Here is a 24,781-nt window from a genome sequence, read left to right as displayed (position 1 = left end):
TATGGAGCCTGTAATTCAGTGATTGTTGTTTGCTGATGTATATCATATTTTTTGTTCATTATTTTGTACATAAATCAGGCCATTATTTTTCTCGTTTAAATTGTATTACATTTGTCAGTTCGGGGCCTTTTAAAACTGACTATGCGGTATGAGTTTTACTCATTATTGAAGACTGTACGATGAACTGTAGTTGTTAACTTCCATGTCATTTGGTCTCTGGTGAAGTGGTGTCTTATTTGCAATAATATCACATCTTCTTATTTTTATATTACATGTAGGTAAAAAAGTAATGCATATCATTGATTTTTAACCGTATTATTTTTTCATTCATATTGTTTAGTGATAACTATACCAAAATAATTAAAATTGTATACAGATTCATACAAAAACCAACCATTTCCTTTAGTCAGTTATTTCTTACTTACGAAAACCAAGGTTAAACGACAATTTTCTTTTGGACTATGTTGATTGACGCAAATTGAGTTTACCTACCGACGCGTTTTTTTTTACTAAGCTTAAAACAGGTACAATTCACCTTCATCTTCTAAAATTATATACTGTAACTGTGCTGATTGCGAAGTCAAATTAAATTACCCGTATATTGATGTGTGATATATAGTCAAAGAAAGTATGTCGCCTTGTTTGTGACATCGATAATCTGTTTCGGTCAATTCTTACCTATGACATCAATGAAGAATACAGATTGCGGTAATTTCACGTCGTGAACTTCAAAATCAAAGTTCATGGTTTTTACCCGAAATATTACGTTAAAAAAAGTTGTAAAGGTTGCAACAGTATAAAAACAACAGTCATACATTTGGATATAAATTCTTTCCGAATGCATATTCGATTTTTACTCTGCTCGTTACCTGATATATATCATTAAAAACAATTGTAAGGGTTTCAGCAGTATAGAGACAACAGTCATAATGTTTATGTGTTACATATTTGTTTTTCGTTCATTTTTTTACATAAATAATTAGGCCGTTAGTTTTCTCGTTTGAATTGTTTTACATTGTCTTATCGGGGCATTTTTTAGCTGACTATATGCGGTTTGAGCTTTGCTCATTGTTGAAGGCCATACGGTGACCTATAGTTGTTAATGTTTGAGTCATTTTGGTCTTTTGTGGATAGTTGTCTCATTGGCAATCATACCACATCTTCTTTTTTTATATTATAAAGAAAAAGATAAAGAAAAGAATAATCGACAAAGCTTGGCATTCTTTCATTTTTCAAATTAAGAAAACAGTAGTTTAACTATGTTTATATCTTGTAAATCGATTAAGAAGATATAAATCAAGGAAACAAACAAAATCTAAAGTAATGGCCTGAACTCCAAAAGGATTGAGACACGATGGAATGACAGGTTAAGCACTCCTACATAGCTTTGCATACAAAATGTTTATTTTTAGACACAATGTATAGTTATGCTATATTTATGTTAAGATTGTAATTATATCAAGTAAATTTTCACAAGATTTCTTCAACTTTCAGTTATAAATCGTAAGTACTTTTGCCATATTAAAATCATTCTAATATTAAAGTTAAAGTCTATTGTTTCTTTTCGGTTTAATTTTAGATATAAGCTTTTTAGCACATGTACAAAATGTTTAATAAATTAAAGTTTTTTGGTTTGATAGTCGGAAAGCATACCAAATTTTATTCTAAATGAGAAATAATGTAAGTTTAAATATATTTGTCCTCTAGACAGTTTTTTCAACCAACCTTATCAAAAGAATCGATTATTACAATATAAATACAAATTCTAAATTGATGACTGTGTTTTTCAGATTGTTCTCCGAATCCATGTACCCATGGGTCCTGTAAAAACAACCCCTTAGGATATAGTTGTGTATGTCAAACTGGGTACGAAGGCACCAGATGTGATCAAGGTATACAATGCAAGATAAAGAATAACGCTAAGCCAGGCAGCAAATAGTATGCTATATATGGTTAATTATACCAAATATGGTTAATTATACCAAATATGGTTAATCATACCAAATATGGTTAATTATTATTGATTTTTGCTTATTTCCAAAACATTGTAACAGCGAATTTAAATAACACAATAATTTATACATAGAATATCCCCTGTTCCTCCCTCCCCTCATCCCTAAACAAAAATTATAAAAGTGATGTCTATGTAACCTGTTAATTAGACAAAGTCCATGTAAAGAAAATCGATCCTTTGACAAAACTGGTTCTTAAGGTTAACAATTTAACTCTGTTATAAAATAGCTTAATATTGTTTTTTATCCGTTCTAATTCGCTTTTGTTATTAATGATATAAAACAAAACTAAACAGTTCCTAAATTCTGTCTATACTTATAGTTTAGCATTGAACAGGACCATATTTCATTGTATACTGTTTAAGACGTCTTTACTCTCAGCTCATTTGATGTGTACTTATAAATGTACTTTAGAATTGATATTTTGTGTTCTTCGTCTTTGTGTTAATTATTGGTGTGCTTCTTGTCGATTTCAGTTTCCAAATTGTGAACTTTCTATTTCTATGTAGCAACATTCATGCAGCTTCTACATACGGAGTATATATCTCACAGTTGATACGATACTCCAGGGCTTGTTTTTCCTGTCATGATTTCATTGAGAAAGGGTTGCTGATCACAAGGAAGCTAGTAAACTAAGAGTTCTAAGTGGTGCAGTTGAAATCATTCCTTCGTAAATTTTACGGACGCCATCACGAGTTTGTTGGCCGTTACGGAATGTCCGTTTGACAGCTGATAGCGGATTTGTTCCTAATGTCGTAACTACAATACCGTCCCCTTTTCGCGAATGTGACCTACCGAATTAGACTTATTACCGGGTTTGTACTAAGGTAGCACTACACAGTTAAATTGAAATTGAACCACAAAACGTTTTATCATCTCCTATTCCTGATTTTCTAATACAATTAACCTAACTGTTGTGTTATACATGTGCATATGTATGTAATCAGTATCTTCAAAAAAAATGATTTTCAAAAAGTTAAAATGGTGAAATATAATATCTGTTTTGTGTCATCATTGCAACATTCTGCATTTATTTACCATAAAATACTGCAAAAAAGGGGGAAGGGGTGAAAATGTCATATATCTCCCCAAAATTTGGATCAAACTAGAATTTGAATGCCTTCGAGTGATAGCTTTGCAGAAACTGTTGACGTTTATCTACTAATTGACAAATAATAAAGGGCTGCGCTTTAGCGCATGATACGCCCGTTGCTCTTTTAACTTGTCTGTTATGCTTTAATTGAATTCATATGATCAACTAGAAATAATGTGAGCCATTTCAAGCGGTTCATATGCGGTTTGGGCTTTGCTCATTGTTGAAGGCCATGCGGTGACCTATAGTTGTTAATGTTTGTGTCATTTTGGTCTTTTGTGGATAGTTGTCTCATTGGCAATCATACCACATCTTCTTTTTTTATATTATAAAGAAAAAGATAAAGAAAACAATAATCGACAAAGCTTGGCATTCTTTCATTTTTCAAATTAAGAAAACAGTAGTTTAACTATGTGTATATCTTGTAAATCGATTAAGAAGATATAAATCAAGGAAACAAACAAAATCTAAAGTAATGGCCTGAACTCCAAAAGGATTGAGACACGATGTAATGACAGGTTAAGCACTCCTACATAGCTTTGCATACAAAATGTTTATTTTTAGAGACAATGTATAGTTATGCTATATTTATGTTATGATTGTAATTATATTAAGTAAATTTTCACAAGATTTCTTTAAATTTCAGTTATAAATCGTAAGTACTTTTGCCAAATTAAAATCATTCTATTATTAGAGTTAAAGTCTTTTGTTTCTTTTCCGTTCAATTTTAGATATAAGCTTTTTAGCACATGTACAAAATGTTTAATACATTAAAGTTTTTTGGTTTGATAGTCGGAAAGCATACCAAATTTTGTTCTAAATGAGAAATAATGTAAGTTTAAATATATTTGTCCTCTAGACAGTTATTTCAACCAACCTTATCAAAAGAATCGATTATTACAATATAAATACAAATTCTAAATTGATGACTGTGTTTTTCAGATTGTTCTCCGAATCCATGTACCCATGGGTCCTGTAAAAACAACCCCTTAGGATATAGTTGTGTATGTCAAACTGGGTACGAAGGCACCAGATGTGATCAAGGTATACAATGCAAGATAAAGAATAACGCTAAGCCAGGCAGCAAATAGTATACTATATATGGTTAATTATACCAAATATGGTTAATTATACCAAATATGGTTAATTATACCAAATATGGTTAATTATTATTGATTTTTGCTTATTTCCAAAACATTGTAACAGCGAATTTAAATAACACAATAGTTTATACATAGAATAGCCCCTGTTCCTCCCTCCCCTCGCCCCTAAACAAAAATTATAAAAGTGATGTCTATGTAACCTGTTAATTAGACAAAGTCCATGTAAAGAAAATCGATCCTTTGACAAAACTGGTTCTTAAGGTTAACAATTTAACTCTGTTATAAAATAGCTTAATATTGTTTTTTATCCGTTCTAATTCGCTTTTGTTATTAATGATATAAAACAAAACTAAACAGTTCCTAAATTCTGTCTATACTTATAGTTTAGCATTGAACAGGACCATATTTCATTGTATACTGTTTAAGACGTCTTTACTCTCAGCTCATTTGATGTGTACTTATAAATGTACTTTAGAATTAATATTTTGTGTTCTTCGTCTTTTTGTTAATTATTGGTGTGCTTCTTGTCGATTTCAGTTTCCAAATTGTGAACTTTCTATTTCTATGTAGCAACATTCATGCAGCTTCTACATACGGAGTATATATCTCACAGTTGATACGATACTCCAGGGCTTGTTTTTCCTGTCATGATTTCATTGAGAAAGGGTTGCTGATCACAAGGAAGCTAGTAAACTAAGAGTTCCAAGTGGTGCAGTTGAAATCATTCCTTCGTAAATTTTACGGACGCCATCACGAGTTTGTTGGCCGTTACGGAATGTCCGTTTGACAGCTGATAGCGGATTTGTTCCTAATGTCGTAACTACAATACCGTCCCCTTTTCGCGAATGTGACCTACCGAATTAGACTTATTACCGGGTTTGTACTAAGGTAGCACTACACAGTTAAATTGAAATTGAACCACACAATGTTTTATCATCTCCTATTCCTGATTTTCTAATACATCAACCTAACTGTTGTGTTATACATGTGCATATGTATGTAATCAGTGTCTTCAAATAAATTGATTTTCAAAAGTTAAAATGGTGAAATATAATATCTTTTTTGTGTCATCATTGCAACATTCTGCATTTATTTACCATAAAATATTGCAAAAAAGGGGGAAGGGGTGAAAATGTCATATATCTCCCCAAAATTTGGATCAAACTAGAATTTGAATGCCTTCGAGTGATAGCTTTGCAGAAACTGTTGACGTTTATCTACTAATTGACAAATAATAAAGGGCTGCGCTTTAGCGCATGATACGCCCGTTGCTCTTTTAACTTGTCTGTTATGCTTTAATTGAATTCATATGATCAACTAGAAATAATGTGAGCCATTTCAAGCGGTTCATATGCGGTTTGGGCTTTGCTCATTGTTGAAAGCCATACGATGACCTATAGTTGTTAATGTTTGTGTCATTTTGGTCTTTTGTGGATAGTTGTCTCATTGGCAATCATACCACATCTTCTTTTTTATATTATAAAGAAAAAGATAAAGAAAACAATAATCGACAAAGCTTGGCATTCTTTCATTTTTCAAATTAAGAAAACAGTAGTTTAACTATGTGTATATCTTGTAAATCGATTAAGAAGATATAAATCAAGGAAACAAACAAAATCTAAAGTAATGGCCTGAACTCCAAAAGGATTGAGACACGATGTAATGACAGGTTAAGCACTCCTACATAGCTTTGCATACAAAATGTTTATTTTTAGAGACAATGTATAGTTATGCTATATTTATGTTATGATTGTAATTATATTAAGTAAATTTTCACAAGATTTCTTTAAATTTCAGTTATAAATCGTAAGTACTTTTGCCAAATTAAAATCATTCTATTATTAGAGTTAAAGTCTTTTGTTTCTTTTCCGTTCAATTTTAGATATAAGCTTTTTAGCACATGTACAAAATGTTTAATACATTAAAGTTTTTTGGTTTGATAGTCGGAAAGCATACCAAATTTTGTTCTAAATGAGAAATAATGTAAGTTTAAATATATTTGTCCTCTAGACAGTTATTTCAACCAACCTTATCAAAAGAATCGATTATTACAATATAAATACAAATTCTAAATTGATGACTGTGTTTTTCAGATTGTTCTCCGAATCCATGTACCCATGGGTCCTGTAAAAACAACCCCTTAGGATATAGTTGTGTATGTCAAACTGGGTACGAAGGCACCAGATGTGATCAAGGTATACAATGCAAGATAAAGAATAACGCTAAGCCAGGCAGCAAATAGTATACTATATATGGTTAATTATACCAAATATGGTTAATTATACCAAATATGGTTAATTATACCAAATATGGTTAATTATTATTGATTTTTGCTTATTTCCAAAACATTGTAACAGCGAATTTAAATAACACAATAGTTTATACATAGAATAGCCCCTGTTCCTCCCTCCCCTCGCCCCTAAACAAAAATTATAAAAGTGATGTCTATGTAACCTGTTAATTAGACAAAGTCCATGTAAAGAAAATCGATCCTTTGACAAAACTGGTTCTTAAGGTTAACAATTTAACTCTGTTATAAAATAGCTTAATATTGTTTTTTATCCGTTCTAATTCGCTTTTGTTATTAATGATATAAAACAAAACTAAACAGTTCCTAAATTCTGTCTATACTTATAGTTTAGCATTGAACAGGACCATATTTCATTGTATACTGTTTAAGACGTCTTTACTCTCAGCTCATTTGATGTGTACTTATAAATGTACTTTAGAATTAATATTTTGTGTTCTTCGTCTTTTTGTTAATTATTGGTGTGCTTCTTGTCGATTTCAGTTTCCAAATTGTGAACTTTCTATTTCTATGTAGCAACATTCATGCAGCTTCTACATACGGAGTATATATCTCACAGTTGATACGATACTCCAGGGCTTGTTTTTCCTGTCATGATTTCATTGAGAAAGGGTTGCTGATCACAAGGAAGCTAGTAAACTAAGAGTTCCAAGTGGTGCAGTTGAAATCATTCCTTCGTAAATTTTACGGACGCCATCACGAGTTTGTTGGCCGTTACGGAATGTCCGTTTGACAGCTGATAGCGGATTTGTTCCTAATGTCGTAACTACAATACCGTCCCCTTTTCGCGAATGTGACCTACCGAATTAGACTTATTACCGGGTTTGTACTAAGGTAGCACTACACAGTTAAATTGAAATTGAACCACACAATGTTTTATCATCTCCTATTCCTGATTTTCTAATACATCAACCTAACTGTTGTGTTATACATGTGCATATGTATGTAATCAGTATCTTCAAAAAAATTGATTTTCAAAAGTTAAAATGGTGAAATATAATATCTTTTTTGTGTCAACATTGCAACATTCTGCATTTATTTACCATAAAATATTGCAAAAAAGGGGGAAGGGGTGAAAATGTCATATATCTCCCCAAAATTTGGATCAAACTAGAATTTGAATGCCTTCGAGTGATAGCTTTGCAGAAACTGTTGACGTTTATCTACTAATTGACAAATAATAAAGGGCTGCGCTTTAGCGCATGATACGCCCGTTGCTCTTTTAACTTGTCTGTTATGCTTTAATTGAATTCATATGATCAACTAGAAATAATGTGAGCCATTTCAAGTACCCCCCCCCCCCCAATAATAAATAAAAATGCACAAAATAATTGGCACTATAAAGGTCAATAGATATAAACAATTTACCAAAGTTGCATAAAATTTTGTGAAAGTGTTAGTTATTGTCCCAAAATTGGAAAATCCCCTCTTTTTTAAACATAAAAATTCATAACACGGAAATGTTAAATCTGAAATATATAAAAAAAAATTGAAAAGGAGCATACATCAATAGATATAAACAATTCAACAAAGTTTCATGGACATTGGTGAAAGCCTTTTTGAGTTATTGTCCGAAGTGTTAAAAATCCCTCTTTTTTTATGAATAAAGCCTCATAAATACAAAACTTAAAATCTGAAATTTATAAAAATAAAAAGGGAGCTTACATCAATAGATATAAACAATGCACCAAAGTTTCATGGACATTGGTGGAAGCCTTTTTGAGTTATTGTCCGAAGTGTTAAAAACCCCCCTTTTTATGAATAAAGCCCCATAAATCCAAAAATTAAAAAAAAAACGAAAGGGAGCTTACGTCAATAGATATAAACAATTCACTTAAGTTTCATGGAAATTGGTGAAAGTGTTTTTGAGTTCTCGTCCGAAGTATGGACGTCGGACGGACGGACAGACGGACGGACAGACGGACGGACGGACAGCGGTATACCATAATATGCCCCGTCTTAAAGACGGGCGTAAAAAAAGGGTGTCTTTCGCCTCCTATTTTCATCAAATTTAATCACAAAGTTCGTGCGACAAAAAGTTGGGAAAAAACATTACAATAATTGCCGGACCAATGTTTTGTATGGATATGCAAATACGGACTGTCATACAAAAAACAACCCATATTACATACATTACCCCATATATACATATGCATACTATAAAGGCTATTTTTATCTTCAGCTATCCAAATATGAATTTTATTCACACTAGCTCTCAAATTTGAAAAATCCACATAGGCCAAAATGCGAAACTACACACCTAACTGTGGAGTGCTACCTAACATGAGCAACAAGATGGATGCCACATGTGAAGCAGGATCTGCTTATTTTCCGGAACAACCATTTTTTGTCAAATGTATCATAATGGTTATATTGGGGTTTGTACGATTTTTGTGAGATAACATTACGATAATTAGTTTAAGTGAAACTCTTACTTTTCAGCACTGACTACTACACAAGGTAAGTTTTTTTTATCTTTTCAGTAATGGTTATGTTATTTAGGTTACGAGCATTAAAAAAACTTGGCTCCCATTGTTTGAACTAGGTAAAAGGAGAGTATAAGCAATGTTGTCAATCGATTTACAAAAAAAACATTCAGGATTAAAACCATGTGGTGAGTCTACCAGATAAAATGCCCTTTAAAATATATATATATATATATATTTATATATAAGTACGTCTGAGTCAGTGACAACTCTACAACAGATTTATCCATCGGCTGTGTACATTATGTATATACAACTCGTCTAAACATCAACCCAACAATGTTAGATCTGTAAATTTGCTTTCGCAAATTTTTGGTTCTTTCCTCGCCGGGATTCGAACCCATGCTACTGTGATATCGTGACACCAAATCGCCTGCACTGCAGCCGTCCCGCTAGACCACACGACCACCTGGGCTTCACTAAAATAAAGCTTTCGGTGGGCATGTGTTACCTTTCCACGTCAGTTTTAATCTAGCGGCGTACTACAGTACGTGATATATAAGACATGCAGATGTTATTGTTGAAGATCAGCTAAATTATAAGCTAAATTTACAGATCTAACATTGTTGGGTTGATGTTTAGAAGAGTTGTATATACATAATGTACACAGCCATGTATCACCATCATTGTTGGTGATCCGATGGATGAATCTGTTGTAGAGTTGTCACTGACTCAGACGTACATATAAATATAATTATTTTCTGTGACTGTATCTTACATTAATTTGTAGGATCCTTTACTATAGATAATTTATCTGATCTGTAACAATAACATCTCCATGCCTTATATATCATGTACTGTAGTACGCCGCTAGATTAAAAATGACGTGGAAAGGTAACACATGCCCACCGCTTTCGCAAATTTTTGGTTCTTCGTTCGCCGGGGACTCGAACCCATGCTACTGTGATATCGTGACACCAAATCGCCTGCACTGCATATATATATATATATATATACAACTCGTCTAAACATCAACCCAACAATGTTAACAATGTTAGATCTGTAAACTTGCTTTCGCAAATTTTTGGTTCATCCTCGCCGGGATTCGAACCCATGCTACTGTGATATCGTGACACCAAATCGCCTGCACTGCAGCCGTCCCGCTAGACCACACGACCACCTGGGCTCTCAAAAAAAGAGCTTTCGCTGGCCATGTGTTACCTTTCCACGTCAGTTTTAATCTAGCGGCGTACTACAGTATATGATATATAAGGCATGAAGATGTTATTGTTGAAGATCAGCTAAATTATAAGCTAAATTTACAGATCTAACATTGTTGGGTTGATGTTTAGAAGAGTTGCATATACATAATGTACACAGCCATGTATCACCATCATTGTTGGTGATCCGATGGATGAATCTGTTGTAGAGTTGTCACTGACTCAGACGTACATATAAATATAATTATTTTCTGTTACAGATCAGCTAAATTATCTATAGTAAAGGATCCTACAAATTAATGTAAGATACAGTCACAGAAAATAATTATATTCATAAGTACGTCTGAGTCAGTGACAACCCTACAACAGATGTATCCATCGAAATTTGCGAAAGCAAGTTTACAGATCTAACATTGTTGGGTTGATGTTTAGACGAGTTGTATATACATTATGTACACAGCCATGTATCACCGTCATTGATGGCGATCCGATGGATACATCTGTTGTAGGGTTGTCACTGACTCAGACGTACTTATGTATATATATATATATATATATAGCCCAGGTGGTCGTGAGGTCTAGCGGGACGGCTGCAGTGCAGGCGATTTGGTGTCACGATATCACAGTAGCATGGGTTCGGAGTCCCGGCGAACGAAGAACCAAAAATTTGCGAAAGCAAAATTACAGATCTAACATTGTTGGGTTGATGTTTAGACGAGTTGTATATATATATATATATATATACATAAGTGTGGTCTAGTGGAACGGCTGCAGTGCAGGCGATTTGGTGTCACGATATCACAGTAGCATTGGTTCGAATCCTGGCGAGGGAAGAACCAAAAATTTGCGAAAGCAAATTTACAGATCTAACAATGTTGGGTTGATGTTTAGACGAGTTGTATATATATATATATATATATATATATGGACTTTCCGAATTGATTTTCCTTTAACGTACATCCGGAAGCAATTATTTCATGCATATTCAGGGAAAAAAACAATTACTTGATTTTGCCATGTGATTATGGACTTTCCGAATTGATTTTCCTCTGAGTTCAGTATTTTTGTGATTGTGCTTCTTACTACCATTTGCAAAGACATGTGTAACTTGCGTTCATTAATATATGATAAAGACGTCAGGAACAGTAGTGTTCTCCTAACACAATAAACGGGGTTTTTTTTTTGGGGGGGGGGGGGGGGGGGGGGGCTGGTCAATAAGGGAGAATTCCTGTTATTGATACTATGATATGGTTACTATTTCAAATTGGTTGATTGTCTGTGAGTCTCAACTAAAGAGAAACATTTTAGATCAGAGATATTTTAATAAACTGTAAATTGTTTGATCAGTAATGTACATTTTCTTTGGTTACATCTTCTGACATCAGACTCGGAATTCTCTTGCACTGAATTTTAATGTGCGTATTGTTATGCGTTTACTTTTCTACATTGGATAGAGGTATAGGGGGGAGGGTGAGATCTCACAAACATGTTTAACCCCGCCGCATGTTTGCGCCTGTGCATGCAGAACAGGCATTGATTACACTATATATGTTCTTATATTGGCTTTGTATTTTGAAATGGATGTTACAATTTTTGAATAACGGTTATTTCGGTATTCGAGCGTATTTATCAAAATTAAATCTCATATTTGTAAATAAAAACAACAAAATAAAAATAAAATGTGTTTATTATTTTCTAGCAGTTTACCGGTTTTGAAATCATACATGTATCTAATGATACAATTTGCTAACCCTCTGTCAGAATTATTTGAAATATCCATGACCTGTAGTTTAATAGAATATTTCTCCATAGAATTTAAATTAAAGAGCTCAAGGTCGATATCTAGCTCACTTGCTACAAAGATTTCTAATTTGGTTTACGTATTGACGTTATGTATTTATGTGTTTTTTAGCAGCGATAACGACTGGAGCCATATATATACGTAAGTTTTTCATTTCATTTTAAAAATAAACTTTGTATACACATTGATCTTAACAATAAAAAATAATGGTCTGTAACACAAACATAGGAAAATATTGTCATGAAAGAATTTACAAAATTAAAATCAACCTGTAGCACACACTCTAGCTGTAAAGTCAGAAGATCACATAGGGACAATTAAAATCAGAAGACGAAATAACAGTGTGGTCAAGACACAAGAAGTTACTTTGACTTTTCGGGAAGTGTGGAATTTGAACTAACCTAGCTTTGAATTAACCAACTGTCCGTCATCTGAAACATCTTGGTGAAATTCATATCTTAAACTCCAAAATATTTTTGACGCATCTCAAATATTGATACTAAGGTATTAGTTTGTAAATAATAATGTGGTTCAACAAGCAACTCAACTGCCATTCAATCAAAATACAACACGATTGTAAAATGGAAATAATGGGGTTTTTTAACCACAAAAAAATGGGAACATTTGACACGACATAGAAAGCCTAAGAAGATCAAGATTTACTATTATTGTCACGTCATTAATGATTCCGTATAAAGGAATCTGTAATTTCTGCGAAATTTACGCAATTCGGCTTTATTTCTCCCGTGTGTGAAGAGTTGCATTTAGAACTCAGAGAATTGCCTACAAATGTACAAAACAGTCACGTTTCATAAAGAAATGGGTATGATTTTGTTTTTAGAATTGTTGCCCTTATTCATTTTTTTGGTTTTATTTAGCAATATAAACATCACAAAGATATATTATGGACGTTTAATGAAAAGTATTATATTTTTAAATCAAGTATTTTTGTGGTTATATTTAATATTATTTTATCAAACTTAGAAGCTGTTCTTCAATTAAATGAGGAAAGTGAAGGGAATCCTTGATTTTTTTACATATATATCACGCGTATGTTTGCACTCAAAAAGAATGATCGATTATACGAAGGGAAATTGGGTACCAATTAAATATGTTTGTATACTGTCATCTTGTTCATTCTTCTTAAACAAATAAGATTAAATTGTTTGTAAATTTGACTTCTTCCAGCATTGTTGCCTTTAGGACCTTATGGACAACTAACAAGTATGTAAAATTATGCTATACCATGTATATAGAGTGTGCTGAAATGCGTACGTGCAACAAGGTCTATGTATTGTCAAAAATTCAGTATAACTTGAATAATATTTGGGACGTCCCAAACGTACCCACATGAAATGTTACTAACAAGTTCTTGCATTTACCTAAAAAAAATACTGAAGTACTGGACGTTTTAGGAAATATTTCGACCAGTTCGAATCAGGTTTGTGTATTTTGAACAAAGTGTAGATTTGCCTTTTTCTACATTTACTTTTGAATATATTTGGGATTTGGAAAGTATTTGAAACAGCCAAGAACAACTATTAATTTAGTGATGTCTCTATTAAAGTAGGTATGTATCTACTATCATACAAATCATCACTCAGTTAAAAAGTCACAATCAGGTAAAGCAAACAATCGGTAGATTTACCGATCAGACAACTGGTATTTAGAGATAGAAGAACGGGTAAACATGTTGCATATGAGGTGAAAAAGTATTTCTAAATTTTCTTATTTCTTGTATTCAGCATTCCGAAAATTAAAGAACATATACTCAATAGGTTTAATTTTGATAAATACGTACGAATAATAACGCAAAAAACATTGAAGATATTGAATTACTCATTTTATTTCAAAAAAAAAATTTCTTTATATTATTTGTAGATTGTAGTTATTAAATACTTCATATTCTCTGGCTATATACGGACATTGATACCCTTCTTTTTCAAGGAAAAGATACCTGTTTTTGCGCTTAACATCTTGGTGGTTGAAAATATTTTTAATTCTGTTATCCCTCAACTTAGTTTTAGAGAATCTAATTACCTAATTTTAAACTGCGTTTTCTCCATCTGTGGAAGTTGTTGTCAAGAGATTAATAAACTACATGAATTCTTAGGAATACTATAATTCAATATTTTCGTATCTTTATTTCATCGTTAAAATTTGTGTTTTGTTCTGCTTTAATAAAACTGCAATCAGGGATTGATAAAAAAAACTTTTTACATTTGCATGACATTTACAGCAACAACTGGAGCTGGACGTAAGTCAATTATTTATAATCAGACAAAATGAGTACATATAAATATTTTAAAAACAAGATGTAAAATGATCATGTTTCAATAAAAGACATAAAATTGTATAAAAATAACGAAAACATACAACTTTTTTCTGAATTTACTTCTTCAGAAACGCTTCCAGTCAAATAATTATCAATGGAAGATGCACGGTAACATAACTAATGTTCTAAGTTGTATAGCATTTAATGCGTTTCCCTCGGTTTTAGTTTGTTACCCCGATTTTGTTTTTTGTCTATGGATTTATGAGTTTTGAACAGCGGTATACTACTGTTGCCTTTATTTCTGGAGTCTGAACATCAATCATATGCAATAAAACATAATGACCCCGTTTACATCTGATTGACTATTTAAGCATAAAATCCATAAGCTGAAGTGATATACGGTATTCGAGATAAGATAGTTTATTATATTTGACCATGTCCATAAGATCCTTTCTTGCATTATCGAGAATTTCCAAATGATCTGCATTTGATCAATATCTAAGTCAAAATCCTTATAAGTGTAACTGCAGGTGTGTTACCTTTTAAAAGTTGCGACCCAACTCACTGAAGATACGAAAATGAGTTTAAAATGTATAAAATGTCTTATATTTAACGATATTTGACGGGGAATAACAATGCTCAAAATGCTCAAAATGCTCCAAAATCTACCTTCCTTACATATCTACTAAAATTTTCAAACCACTTCTAAACAAATGTCTGCCTGTATGTGAACGGATGGTTGCCGGGAAAGTTTTAGCTTATATTTCATAATGAATTGTACTCATATTAATAGTTTGTTCGTTGAACGGAAGAACTAAATAGTGAAATCAGTCTATCTTTATTAAGCACAAAAATGTCAGTATTCACCTGAGAAACTAACAAAACCTTTGAATAGACTTATGAAGAAGGGATATAGTTACGATACTGTTGTCAGGTCATTAAAGATTGCATATGTTGGCGTTAATATTGATTCACTTATAGGGTCTTTGCATCGGAACTAAACACATTTATTCAAAAACCAGTTGTTGGCATGACACGGGTTATGTTCTTCTCATATATGTTATGATGGTATGATACTAAACCCCTAACAGAAAGGATTGTGCCTGATATTCATATGATGAAATCATAATCTTTCAATCAGTTTAATTGAAGTCTGGAGCTGGCATGTCAGTTAACTGCTAGTAGTCTGTTGTTATTTATGTATAATTGTCATTTTATAGATATAGAAAGATGTGGTGTGAGTGCCAATGAGACAACTCTCCATCCAAATAACAATTTAAAAAGTAAACCATTATAGGTTAAAGTACGGCCTTCAACACAAAGCCTTGGCTCACACCGAACAACAAGCTATAAAGGGCCCCAAAATTACTAGTGTAAAACCATTCAAACGGGAAAATCAACGGTCTAATCTATATAAACAAAATTTTGTTTGTTTTTTTTTTGGTTACATCTTCTAAAATCAGACTCGGACTTCTCTTGAATTGAATTTTAAATGTACGTATTGTTATGCGTTTACTTTTCTACATTGGCTAGAGGTATAGAGGGAGGGTTGAGATCTCATTAACATGTTTAACCCCGCCGCATTTTTGCGCCTGTCCCAAGTCAGGAGCCTCTGGACTTTGTTAGTCTTGTATTATTTTAATTTTAGTTTCTTGTGTACAATTTGGAAATTAGAATGGCGTTTATTATCACTGAACTAGTATATATTTGTTTAGAGGCCAGCTGAAGGACGCCGCCGTGTGCGGGAATTTCTCGTTACATTGAAGACCTGTTGGTGACCTTCTGCTGTTGTTTTTTCTATGGTCGGGTTGTTGTCTCTTTGATAAATTCCCCATTTCCATTCTCAATTTTATTTGTTTAACCAACTCAGGACTGCACAATTGAAAAAAAATCTTTATCTTGATGAGAATGAGGGGATGTTTGATAACAAAAATTAAAATATAGCATTAAATATTTTATATCGATTTCTTTGAAAAATTAAAATGCAAGCTCATGTAATATGATATATAGATATATTCCTCAAAATTGTGGCAATACACCCCTTTATCAATAGTCCCCTGTGGTTGACATGATAGTATTTGAAATTTTGTCACAAATGTTTTTTTTATTCATGAATGAAAATGTCTGTGCGGAAATGAGAGCTGTGCTGTCGATATGACATTGTATGACATCATGACTATTTCGGAAATTTCCTTTTTGACACAAACGTTCACCATATATACAATTTTACACATAGTGCTACGACAATATTAGACATGAGCCAAATCCTCACACCATAGGATCCTTGACCTACATTAACATCTTGTCACAAAAAATTATTTTTGAAAAAAATATTTTGTTCATATCCAACAATCAATAACAAGTTCAAAATAATTAGGCAATATTTGACATTTCTTAAGTTGGTGACTGGAGTCTGTAGTTCTACTTTAGATATTTAAATAAAATAAAGATTAAAAGAAATCATTTTGCAATCAGATTAATATAAGATGTTGTGAAAATCAAAATAATTGCTTTTGGTAGATTTATAATTCACTGTTTCCAGATCTTTTCATCCCGGTTAATATTTTCAAACCATAAAAGTTATGATTGGTTGACAACGATCTAAAACTGATATGAATGCTACTTTCATTTATCTTAGTATACGTACAATCAAAATACTAACAATCAGTTTGACCATGACGCCGACATACCATTGGTTTTCTTTTCAAATTCAAGGGGTGATCTTTTCAATATTCAAATTTCCTACAAAAACGTGATAATAAGTATTTAAATGCAAGATTTTTATTATTGAGATATTCGGGTCACTAGCGTTCCCTTTTGTTGCACATTTTATTACTTTGAGATCAATTTGAAAGAAAAATTGATTTCATCTGGAAAATGCAGCTAGCGTACAATATTATAAGCCTAGTATCTTTAATCTAATAGTAATATAAGTCAGAACAGATTTCAAGATTTTGTTTTCGGTTTGGTTGTTTGGTGTTTATTTTAATTTGTAAAGATTTGTCTTTCAGCGTGTTATTGATTACACGTTTAAATCTGCTATTTAAAATTATTCAGTTATTTCACAAACGTAAACAGGCCCACAGAACGACATGTTGCATTGCTATATGAACAACAGGTACCAAACATTTACATAGTGTTATATGAAATTCAGTAAAAATAATAAAACATCTTTTTTATACGTGATGCTATGCTCTTGTTCAGTCCGCTCTAATGCTTAACTAACTTCAGAGATTAATTATTCAACTCATTTCAGCACTGCTACCTTTTGGACCTCATGGAAAACGATCAAGTACGTGTCTGTCTTTTTTTTTTTAAGTTGTCCGTTTATGAATTTTGAAATTATTGAGAAACTAAAGTTTTACCTCCCTCAGGCAAAGTTAACCTTGATGGATTTGGCTATCATGCTGAGTATAAAAAGATAAGAAGATGTGGTATGATTGCCTTTTGTCATATAGCTCCCTAACTCCTCCGGCTTTTTATAATATTCGATTGTGAACGTTAGTGATGAAGGTAAATGCACAAAAGCGCTTCGGACGCATGCATTTCTAAAATGCATTCATAGTATATTACTTTCGGTATATACAACATAAAAAAAAGTAAAATAACAAATACATATTAATTAAAAAAAAAATTACCAGGACCATGGCACTATAGCACAATGATGGGACGTATAAATACCGAGCCACCCCAAAAGTATATTAAAACATGGTCTAAATATTACAGGTTAAACGTATATAACATTATAAAAAGAGCACTATAACACGTAATTAAGATTATAAACAATGTCAGTACCCAGAATCTATATTCAAGACCATCATGTATCATTTATGAAGTGTATACGGAATATATATCAACAAAGTCTTAGTATCTTCCGATGAAGTTTTTTTTTTTTAGAAAAAGGACGATACTTTCTTTAACATAACCCTGGTTTATCAACGTTCTGCTCAAACACTGTTGACGTTTTATAAAGTCTGAGTATCAGCTGCAAGCTCTTGAATACAGAATGAGTTGGGAAACTTAGATAGCTATTAGTTTTTATAGTGATAAAGATTATAAAACAATGTTGACTGCTGTTCTCCAATTTTTGACATTTTACCTATTATGTCTGTCTGTTTTGCTCATTCATTGTTGTCAAAATAATATCTTCCAATTGAGAGATTTAACTAGCTATGAAACCAGGTTTAATCAACCATTTTCTACATAAGAAAATGCCTGTACCAAGTCAGGAATAAGACAGTTGTTTTCCATTCGTTTGTTGTGTTTGAGCTTTTGATTTTGCCATTCGATAAAACTTTTCGTTTTGAATTTTCTTTGGAGTTCAGTATTTTTGTTATTTAACTTTCACATATGCAAGTGAAGTTGGTATATTTCTGCTGAAATGGGGGCAATTTAAAATTATTAAATTAAAATCGTCTCGTTCGTCATAGATTCTGGTACTGAGATTACCACTTATGTCAAAGTCTTAAAATGAAGCGGAGGAAGATTTAGTCTTTAGTTTCTAGTTCTGGAGAAAATATAAATGGAATTCATTCAGAAAAGTTTGAATTGTTAATGGAAAGAACATCATCAATATATCAGAATGTGAATTAAATGATCTAGCTTGTTTGATCTTCTTGTTTTGGATAAGTGTCTGAAGGAACTCCAACTCATATGAAAATAAGAATGGTCGGCAAGGTGAGTCGCAAAGTTTGTTCCCAAAGGAAAGCCGACAATTTGTTGAAAATGTCTACCTTCGAATTCAACAAAGAAAAATAACGCTAAATTTTATCATATCGATGAAACACTTACATTTTCAACGCTCAAAGATGTCTGAAAGTTTACAACTGAAACCATCTAAAATATTAAGCACCCAATATATATTTTATAATCTAATATTCAAATCCTATACGCACACTATCAGTTTGATCAAACCAATTAAACCTTTTGAAAAAGACACACCTTTAAATGTTGTATTTGCAATGAAGTAACAGACACTCCCAAAATGTCTTAACGAAATTATGTTTTACCTCTGAGACAAGGTGAAAATATGAACATGTTTTTCGATTTCAAACTATGTATTTGCTAAATGATTACGACATTTTAACCTTTGGGGTGCTATTTGGTACATATAAATCGGTTTTATCTATAAAATATAAAGGAGAAGTATCTTGCGGGCTAATGTGACCCAGATATAATCCCCGAAAATCAAAAAATTCCTCTAATCATTATTATTAAAAAAAATCAGTTAATCTAGAAAAGCAGACATACTGGCATTTACATCAAATTTATTCAAAGTCAGTTTCATTTTGTTAATTTTCGTACTAAAATAAGAGAACTGCTAATAATCTGAAGGAAAAATATCAAGGTAAGGATAAGTGGGTTTTTCTTATATAAAGAGTTATGACGGATCCTTAGCGAAGTTCGCCGTCAAGGGCGATATTGGTGATAAGGAAAACCTACAGCCTGTCGATATACTATATTGCCAAAACGTATAGAGAGGTGACAATACGAAAAATAACAGCTTGATTCAACTAATCACAGTTCAAGTAACTGTATCTAGAATAACTTTTTTATGAGTTGCAACATGAGTTACATGTTTGTTTTGAATGAGTTGCAACATGATTTACATGTTAGCTTTATATGAGTTGCAACATGAGTTACATGTTAGCTTTATATGATTTAAAATATGAGTGATAACATGAGTAAGAAACAAATGTGAAATTAGATTTTTCAAAGAACCACGTTATTAAATGAAATAAAAACTCATGCTTGATTTGATTCTGAGGAAGTTCATTATATAAGGTCAAAAAGAAATAAAATGTCAATTGCAACCGAATTGAAACATTTAAAAGGACTACCAAAAGCACGTAATTTATCAAAACTTTTATATGTTGGATAGTTGTTTCATTTGCAATGATAACACAACTCCCTATTTATTAAAGATAATTCCTACCTCTAATTATTTCATGAGCGTAAGGTTTATTCAAGGGAACGGCCACGGTAACAAAAATCTTGATGGAATGCGCACACTGATAAGGTGGACTGAAAAACAATATTTATCGCACTCTTTCAAATTATTTTGTAAGTTTCATTTGGGTTTTTTTCACCCAATTTGCATAGTAATTGATGTCTTCCATCATTCTTAAAGATGAATAAGAGATACTCCAGTGTAAAATATGTTTGATGTTTATTGTTTTATTAGGATTAAGAACTTTGCAATAAGACCTATGATTACGTTGTGGTTTGTCCATGTTGTCCACAATTTTCATGCTATTAATAAAGGAACTTGTAGCTATGTGACACTGTCCATGGATATTGTAAATTAGTGTTAAATCTTAAACAGCTTTCAAATTCCACAAGAATCTTTAAATTGTTCCTCGTTGTTACTTTTCAGTTTTATATAAGTGAAATTAGTATTATTGTTTAACTTTTCTGGATCCTTGTTATTTCTACGGTCTGCGGAAGTTAAGTAGCTTTCCAATTTACCGAACTGATGCAAATAAAACTACTGTTTATTAAGAAGAAATATAGTAGGTCAAAAATGAAAACATTTTATTTTACAAAATGGGTCAATATGAGCCGAAACTGTTAATAAAGAAGAAATATAGTAGGTCAAAAATGAAAACATTTTATTCTACAAAATGGGTCAAAATGAGCCGAGTCTACCTTTTTCAGCGTAAACGACAACTTTTGTGCTGATGATTATAAAATGTCTGTTAGGCTATATTAATAAGGATAACATTTAAACAGTAAAATAATAAACTTTGCTAAATAGTAATAAAAAGAATCACAATATCAGCTACAGTTATGTAGCTCACCGAATATTTCTGGCTTAATGAAAAAAATATACTATCCGAAAATATATGGTTGAATATTTCAGATCGTTTATGTAATAAATCAGACCTTCTCATGGACCTAGCTTCCGGAAAAAGTGTACATATGAATGGTGCAGTTGAGTGTTCCGGTAAATCTGCTAATGCGCTCGTAATGAAACATTGTAAAGCTCCTTCTCGATCAGAATGGCAAAAAGGGATCCAAGTAAGTAATATCTTATTCCCACGGTTGTAAAATAAATTGCATGCGTTTGACCTTTTACACCAAAACTAATTCATGATACTAATTACAACACAGGCATATATTTGGAATTTTCCCATGTCAAACATCACTAATCAGTTGTTCCTTGAATAAACCGGTATACAAAATCAATTCCAGAAAGTAATAATAGTAATAAAAGTAATAATAGGAAAAGAAAAATTCACCAAAAACAATTAATTATTTAAATTTTCAAATAAAATATTTTTATTTCACTGATACACATGTATGCGTGTGTACATTTTGGAATTGAAAATAAAAAAAAACGCCAGGAAATATTGACACTAAACATAAAAGACATTCTCGTTAGAATCAGACCTTTCACTTTGCTTCGTAAGATTTGTTTGTCGTGTTTTAGTATATAAGTAAAGGCGTGTCATACATTTTTTACCACCATAGGCTATTATCTCGTATTGATAACCTTGAATATCATATTAGATATAAGAAGATGTGGTATGAGTGCCAATGAGACAACTCTCCATCCAAGTCACAATTTGTAAAAGTAAACCATTATAGGTCAAAGTACGGTCTTTACCACGGAGCCTTGGCTCACACCGAACTGCAAGCTATAAAGGCCCCTTAAAATGACTAGACTAGTGGTAAACCATTCAAACGGGAAAACCAACGGTCTAATCTATATAAAAAACGAGAAACGAGAAACACTTATGAACCACGTCAAGAAACGACAACTACTGAACAGAAGATTCCTGACTTAGGAAGGTGTATATTTCTAAAAGGCAATTACAATAGGTTTTGATTTATCAATTTATGTAGTATTTGAATAACTTTAGCGTTCAAAACTTTATACCTCCCTATTTTGATAACATATAACCTTTAATTTCTTATACGTACAAAATAATCATTAGAAGTTTAATTTCTTATTGTACGTCATTTACATAAGACGTCCGTATGGGAAATAATGTTCTTTCATCACGAGACTGTAAGTTACCTCAACATAAAAAAATTGACAAAAATTCCGTTGATTTCTATTTGATTAAATGTCTGAATATTGTGGATTCACTCCATTTTTAAGTTAATTTATTTTGGTTATACATTCAGTAATCAATTAGTCTGCATGTTTTTTTTTTTATCATTTTGTTGATTGTGTTATTATTATATAGATAAAAGACAACTGTCCTTCCATTGGGAACTATGTACCAGCCGCTCAGTGGATAAATGGTGATTTGCAAAGTATATCTGGTGTAGTGGTGTCCTGCAGCAGTGTTGTTATTGAGGTAACTGACACAACATAAATTTCTTTATAAATTCCTGTGAATTCAAACGAAAAATCTCAGTTATCTCCCTTCCATGAAAAGTAAAACTATAGATATTATAAAAAAGAAGATGTGGTATGATTGCCAATGAGACAACTATCCACAAAAGACCAAAATGACACAAACATTAACAATTATAGGTCACCGTACGGCCTTCAACATTGAGCGAAGCCCATACCGCATATAGTCAGCTATAAAAGAGATAGGTAAGAAACTCATATTGGAATCTACCAAATTTCCTTACATAACAGTCTAAATATAAATGTTTTGGAGTTTAGTATGACGTCCATTTTCACTGAACTAGTACACATTTTTTGTTTAGACGCCCGGTGAAGCCTGACTCTGGGTGCAGGATTTTCTCGCTGTGTTGAAGACCCATTGATGGCATTAGGCTGTTTTCTGCTCTTTGGTCGGGTAGATGTCTCTTTGACACATTCCCCATTTCCATTCTCAATTTTATTGCAAAGCCTGAGTTTTAGATAATAGCATTAACGTTACCAATATTACTGCACTTGATGTGCATTTCGATAAATAATTGGATGCTTGTGTTCAGTCTTTCTGTCAATTGTTAGACTTTTCCACTGCAGTCAATTCAGTACTGTTTGGATAACACACTTGCAGTCATTTAACATATGTTCATTCTATGTTCAGACGGTTTTGATCAAAATGACTAAGTTCTTTGGCTAGTGATAAGATTTTGGTTTGGTATTTTTATCAAATCCCCCCCGCGCGCCCCTTTCCCTGTTTAATTGGGGTCGGAGGTATAATGTTTTGATTTTTGAGATTAAGAATCGTGACTGAAATGCAAACTATCTTGAAACTGAACATAATACGGACGTGTGAAAAAGGTGTAAGTGTGCTTCATTGAAGACTTGTTGGTGACCTTCTGTTGTTGTTTTTTTTTCTTTGGTCGGGTTGTTATCTCTTTGACACATTCCCCATTTCCATTCTCAATTTTATTCAAATGATTGTTTGAGTATAAACTATGACCTACCTCTAGGTGCGGGATTTTATTGCTGTGTTGAATACACATGATGGTGGCAGTCGTCGGTTTTTGTTGTTTGGTCGGGTTGTTGTCTCTTTGAAACATTGCCCATTTCCATTTTCAATTTTATGAGAATTGTTTGTCATAACGGATGATACAGGGACTATGTATTTACAGTGTGATTGATTTTGTGCAAATCAATATTGTATGCACTATACAAGTCAATTAAAAAGGATCATTGTCTTTTCATCTGCTGGCTTTTTGTATAATGTAATACCCACTATTAGTAATATTTCAAGTATGTCTTTTGGGTTACACATTTTAATCCAAAAATAAAGAAGAAACTGCATTAAAAAATATAACAACCGATCTATTTTTTAGTATAAAGCACATGTTTTTTTTATCTGCATATAAAGCGCTTTGGTATCAATAAAAAGGGATATTGGATAAACTCCAATCCGTCTGCAATCCAATACGACTGTTTTGTCAGTCTAAAAATGACTCGTCATTTAACACTCGAATCAAAACGTCCAAAGGCCAAATAGAGTACAGCTTTGAGACAGTTTGTGATACAAAGGGTTTGCCAAATAGATATGATGTGATGCAAATGTGTTTTTGTTTTATTATAATTATTTTACATGATATTTTTTTTTAACTTTGTGTAGTTTGATAGTGATAGTAAAGTGAAGAATGGGTATCTTAAACATTATTTTAGTTTTATCCTATAAAAATGCGTCCCTTTTATATCATAAATTCAATATTAACTATTTTTTTTCAATGAATCGTGTTTTTAATCTTTAATGAATTTAATTAAAAAGTTTTCCTTTTTTCAGATGATTTCACAAGTTTGTGGAGGGCACATTACCTTATCAAATATAACAAGTCCTTTGTTAGACACCCTGTATGTTGTAGACTGGAACTAGAATCGTATAAGCTGTGATCATTGCAAAAAATGTGTTATTACTTTTATAAATGAATTAACTGATGAATAGACAGTTTTTATTATTTATTCTAATATAATTTGTTCAATTGATTATAGAATTTGAAAAACTTCAAAATACTCTGGTAACTTACTACATGAAATTTAACCTAGTTATTTGAAATATTGCGAAATCGTTCTTGAGTTTCCTTGAAACATTTCATTGAGTATGTACCACGTTGACCACGTTACGTGGTTTGTTATATATGAAATTATCAGTGATTGTATTGA

At 32.2% G+C, this 24,781-nt stretch overlaps 1 protein-coding gene across 1 annotated transcript; it reads left to right on the top strand.

Annotated features, from left to right (window-relative positions):
• Positions 1–6,307: 6,307 nt before the first annotated feature.
• Positions 6,308–24,494, top strand: LOC134692574 (uncharacterized). The gene is made up of 9 exons (XM_063553032.1): positions 6,308–6,403; positions 8,959–8,976; positions 12,075–12,104; positions 13,152–13,187; positions 14,203–14,220; positions 17,495–17,530; positions 21,101–21,258; positions 22,434–22,547; positions 24,405–24,494. Exons 7-9 carry the CDS (start codon positions 21,130–21,132, stop codon positions 24,492–24,494), a joined length of 333 nt encoding a protein of 110 aa, XP_063409102.1. The 5' UTR covers positions 6,308–6,403; positions 8,959–8,976; positions 12,075–12,104; positions 13,152–13,187; positions 14,203–14,220; positions 17,495–17,530; positions 21,101–21,129.
• Positions 24,495–24,781: the final 287 nt, after the last annotated feature.

Source organism: Mytilus trossulus, chromosome 12 (genome assembly GCF_036588685.1).
Source record: "Mytilus trossulus isolate FHL-02 chromosome 12, PNRI_Mtr1.1.1.hap1, whole genome shotgun sequence".
Classification (NCBI taxonomy): Eukaryota; Metazoa; Mollusca; class Bivalvia; order Mytilida; family Mytilidae; genus Mytilus; species Mytilus trossulus.
This window is presented reverse-complemented; position numbering and strand designations above follow the sequence as displayed.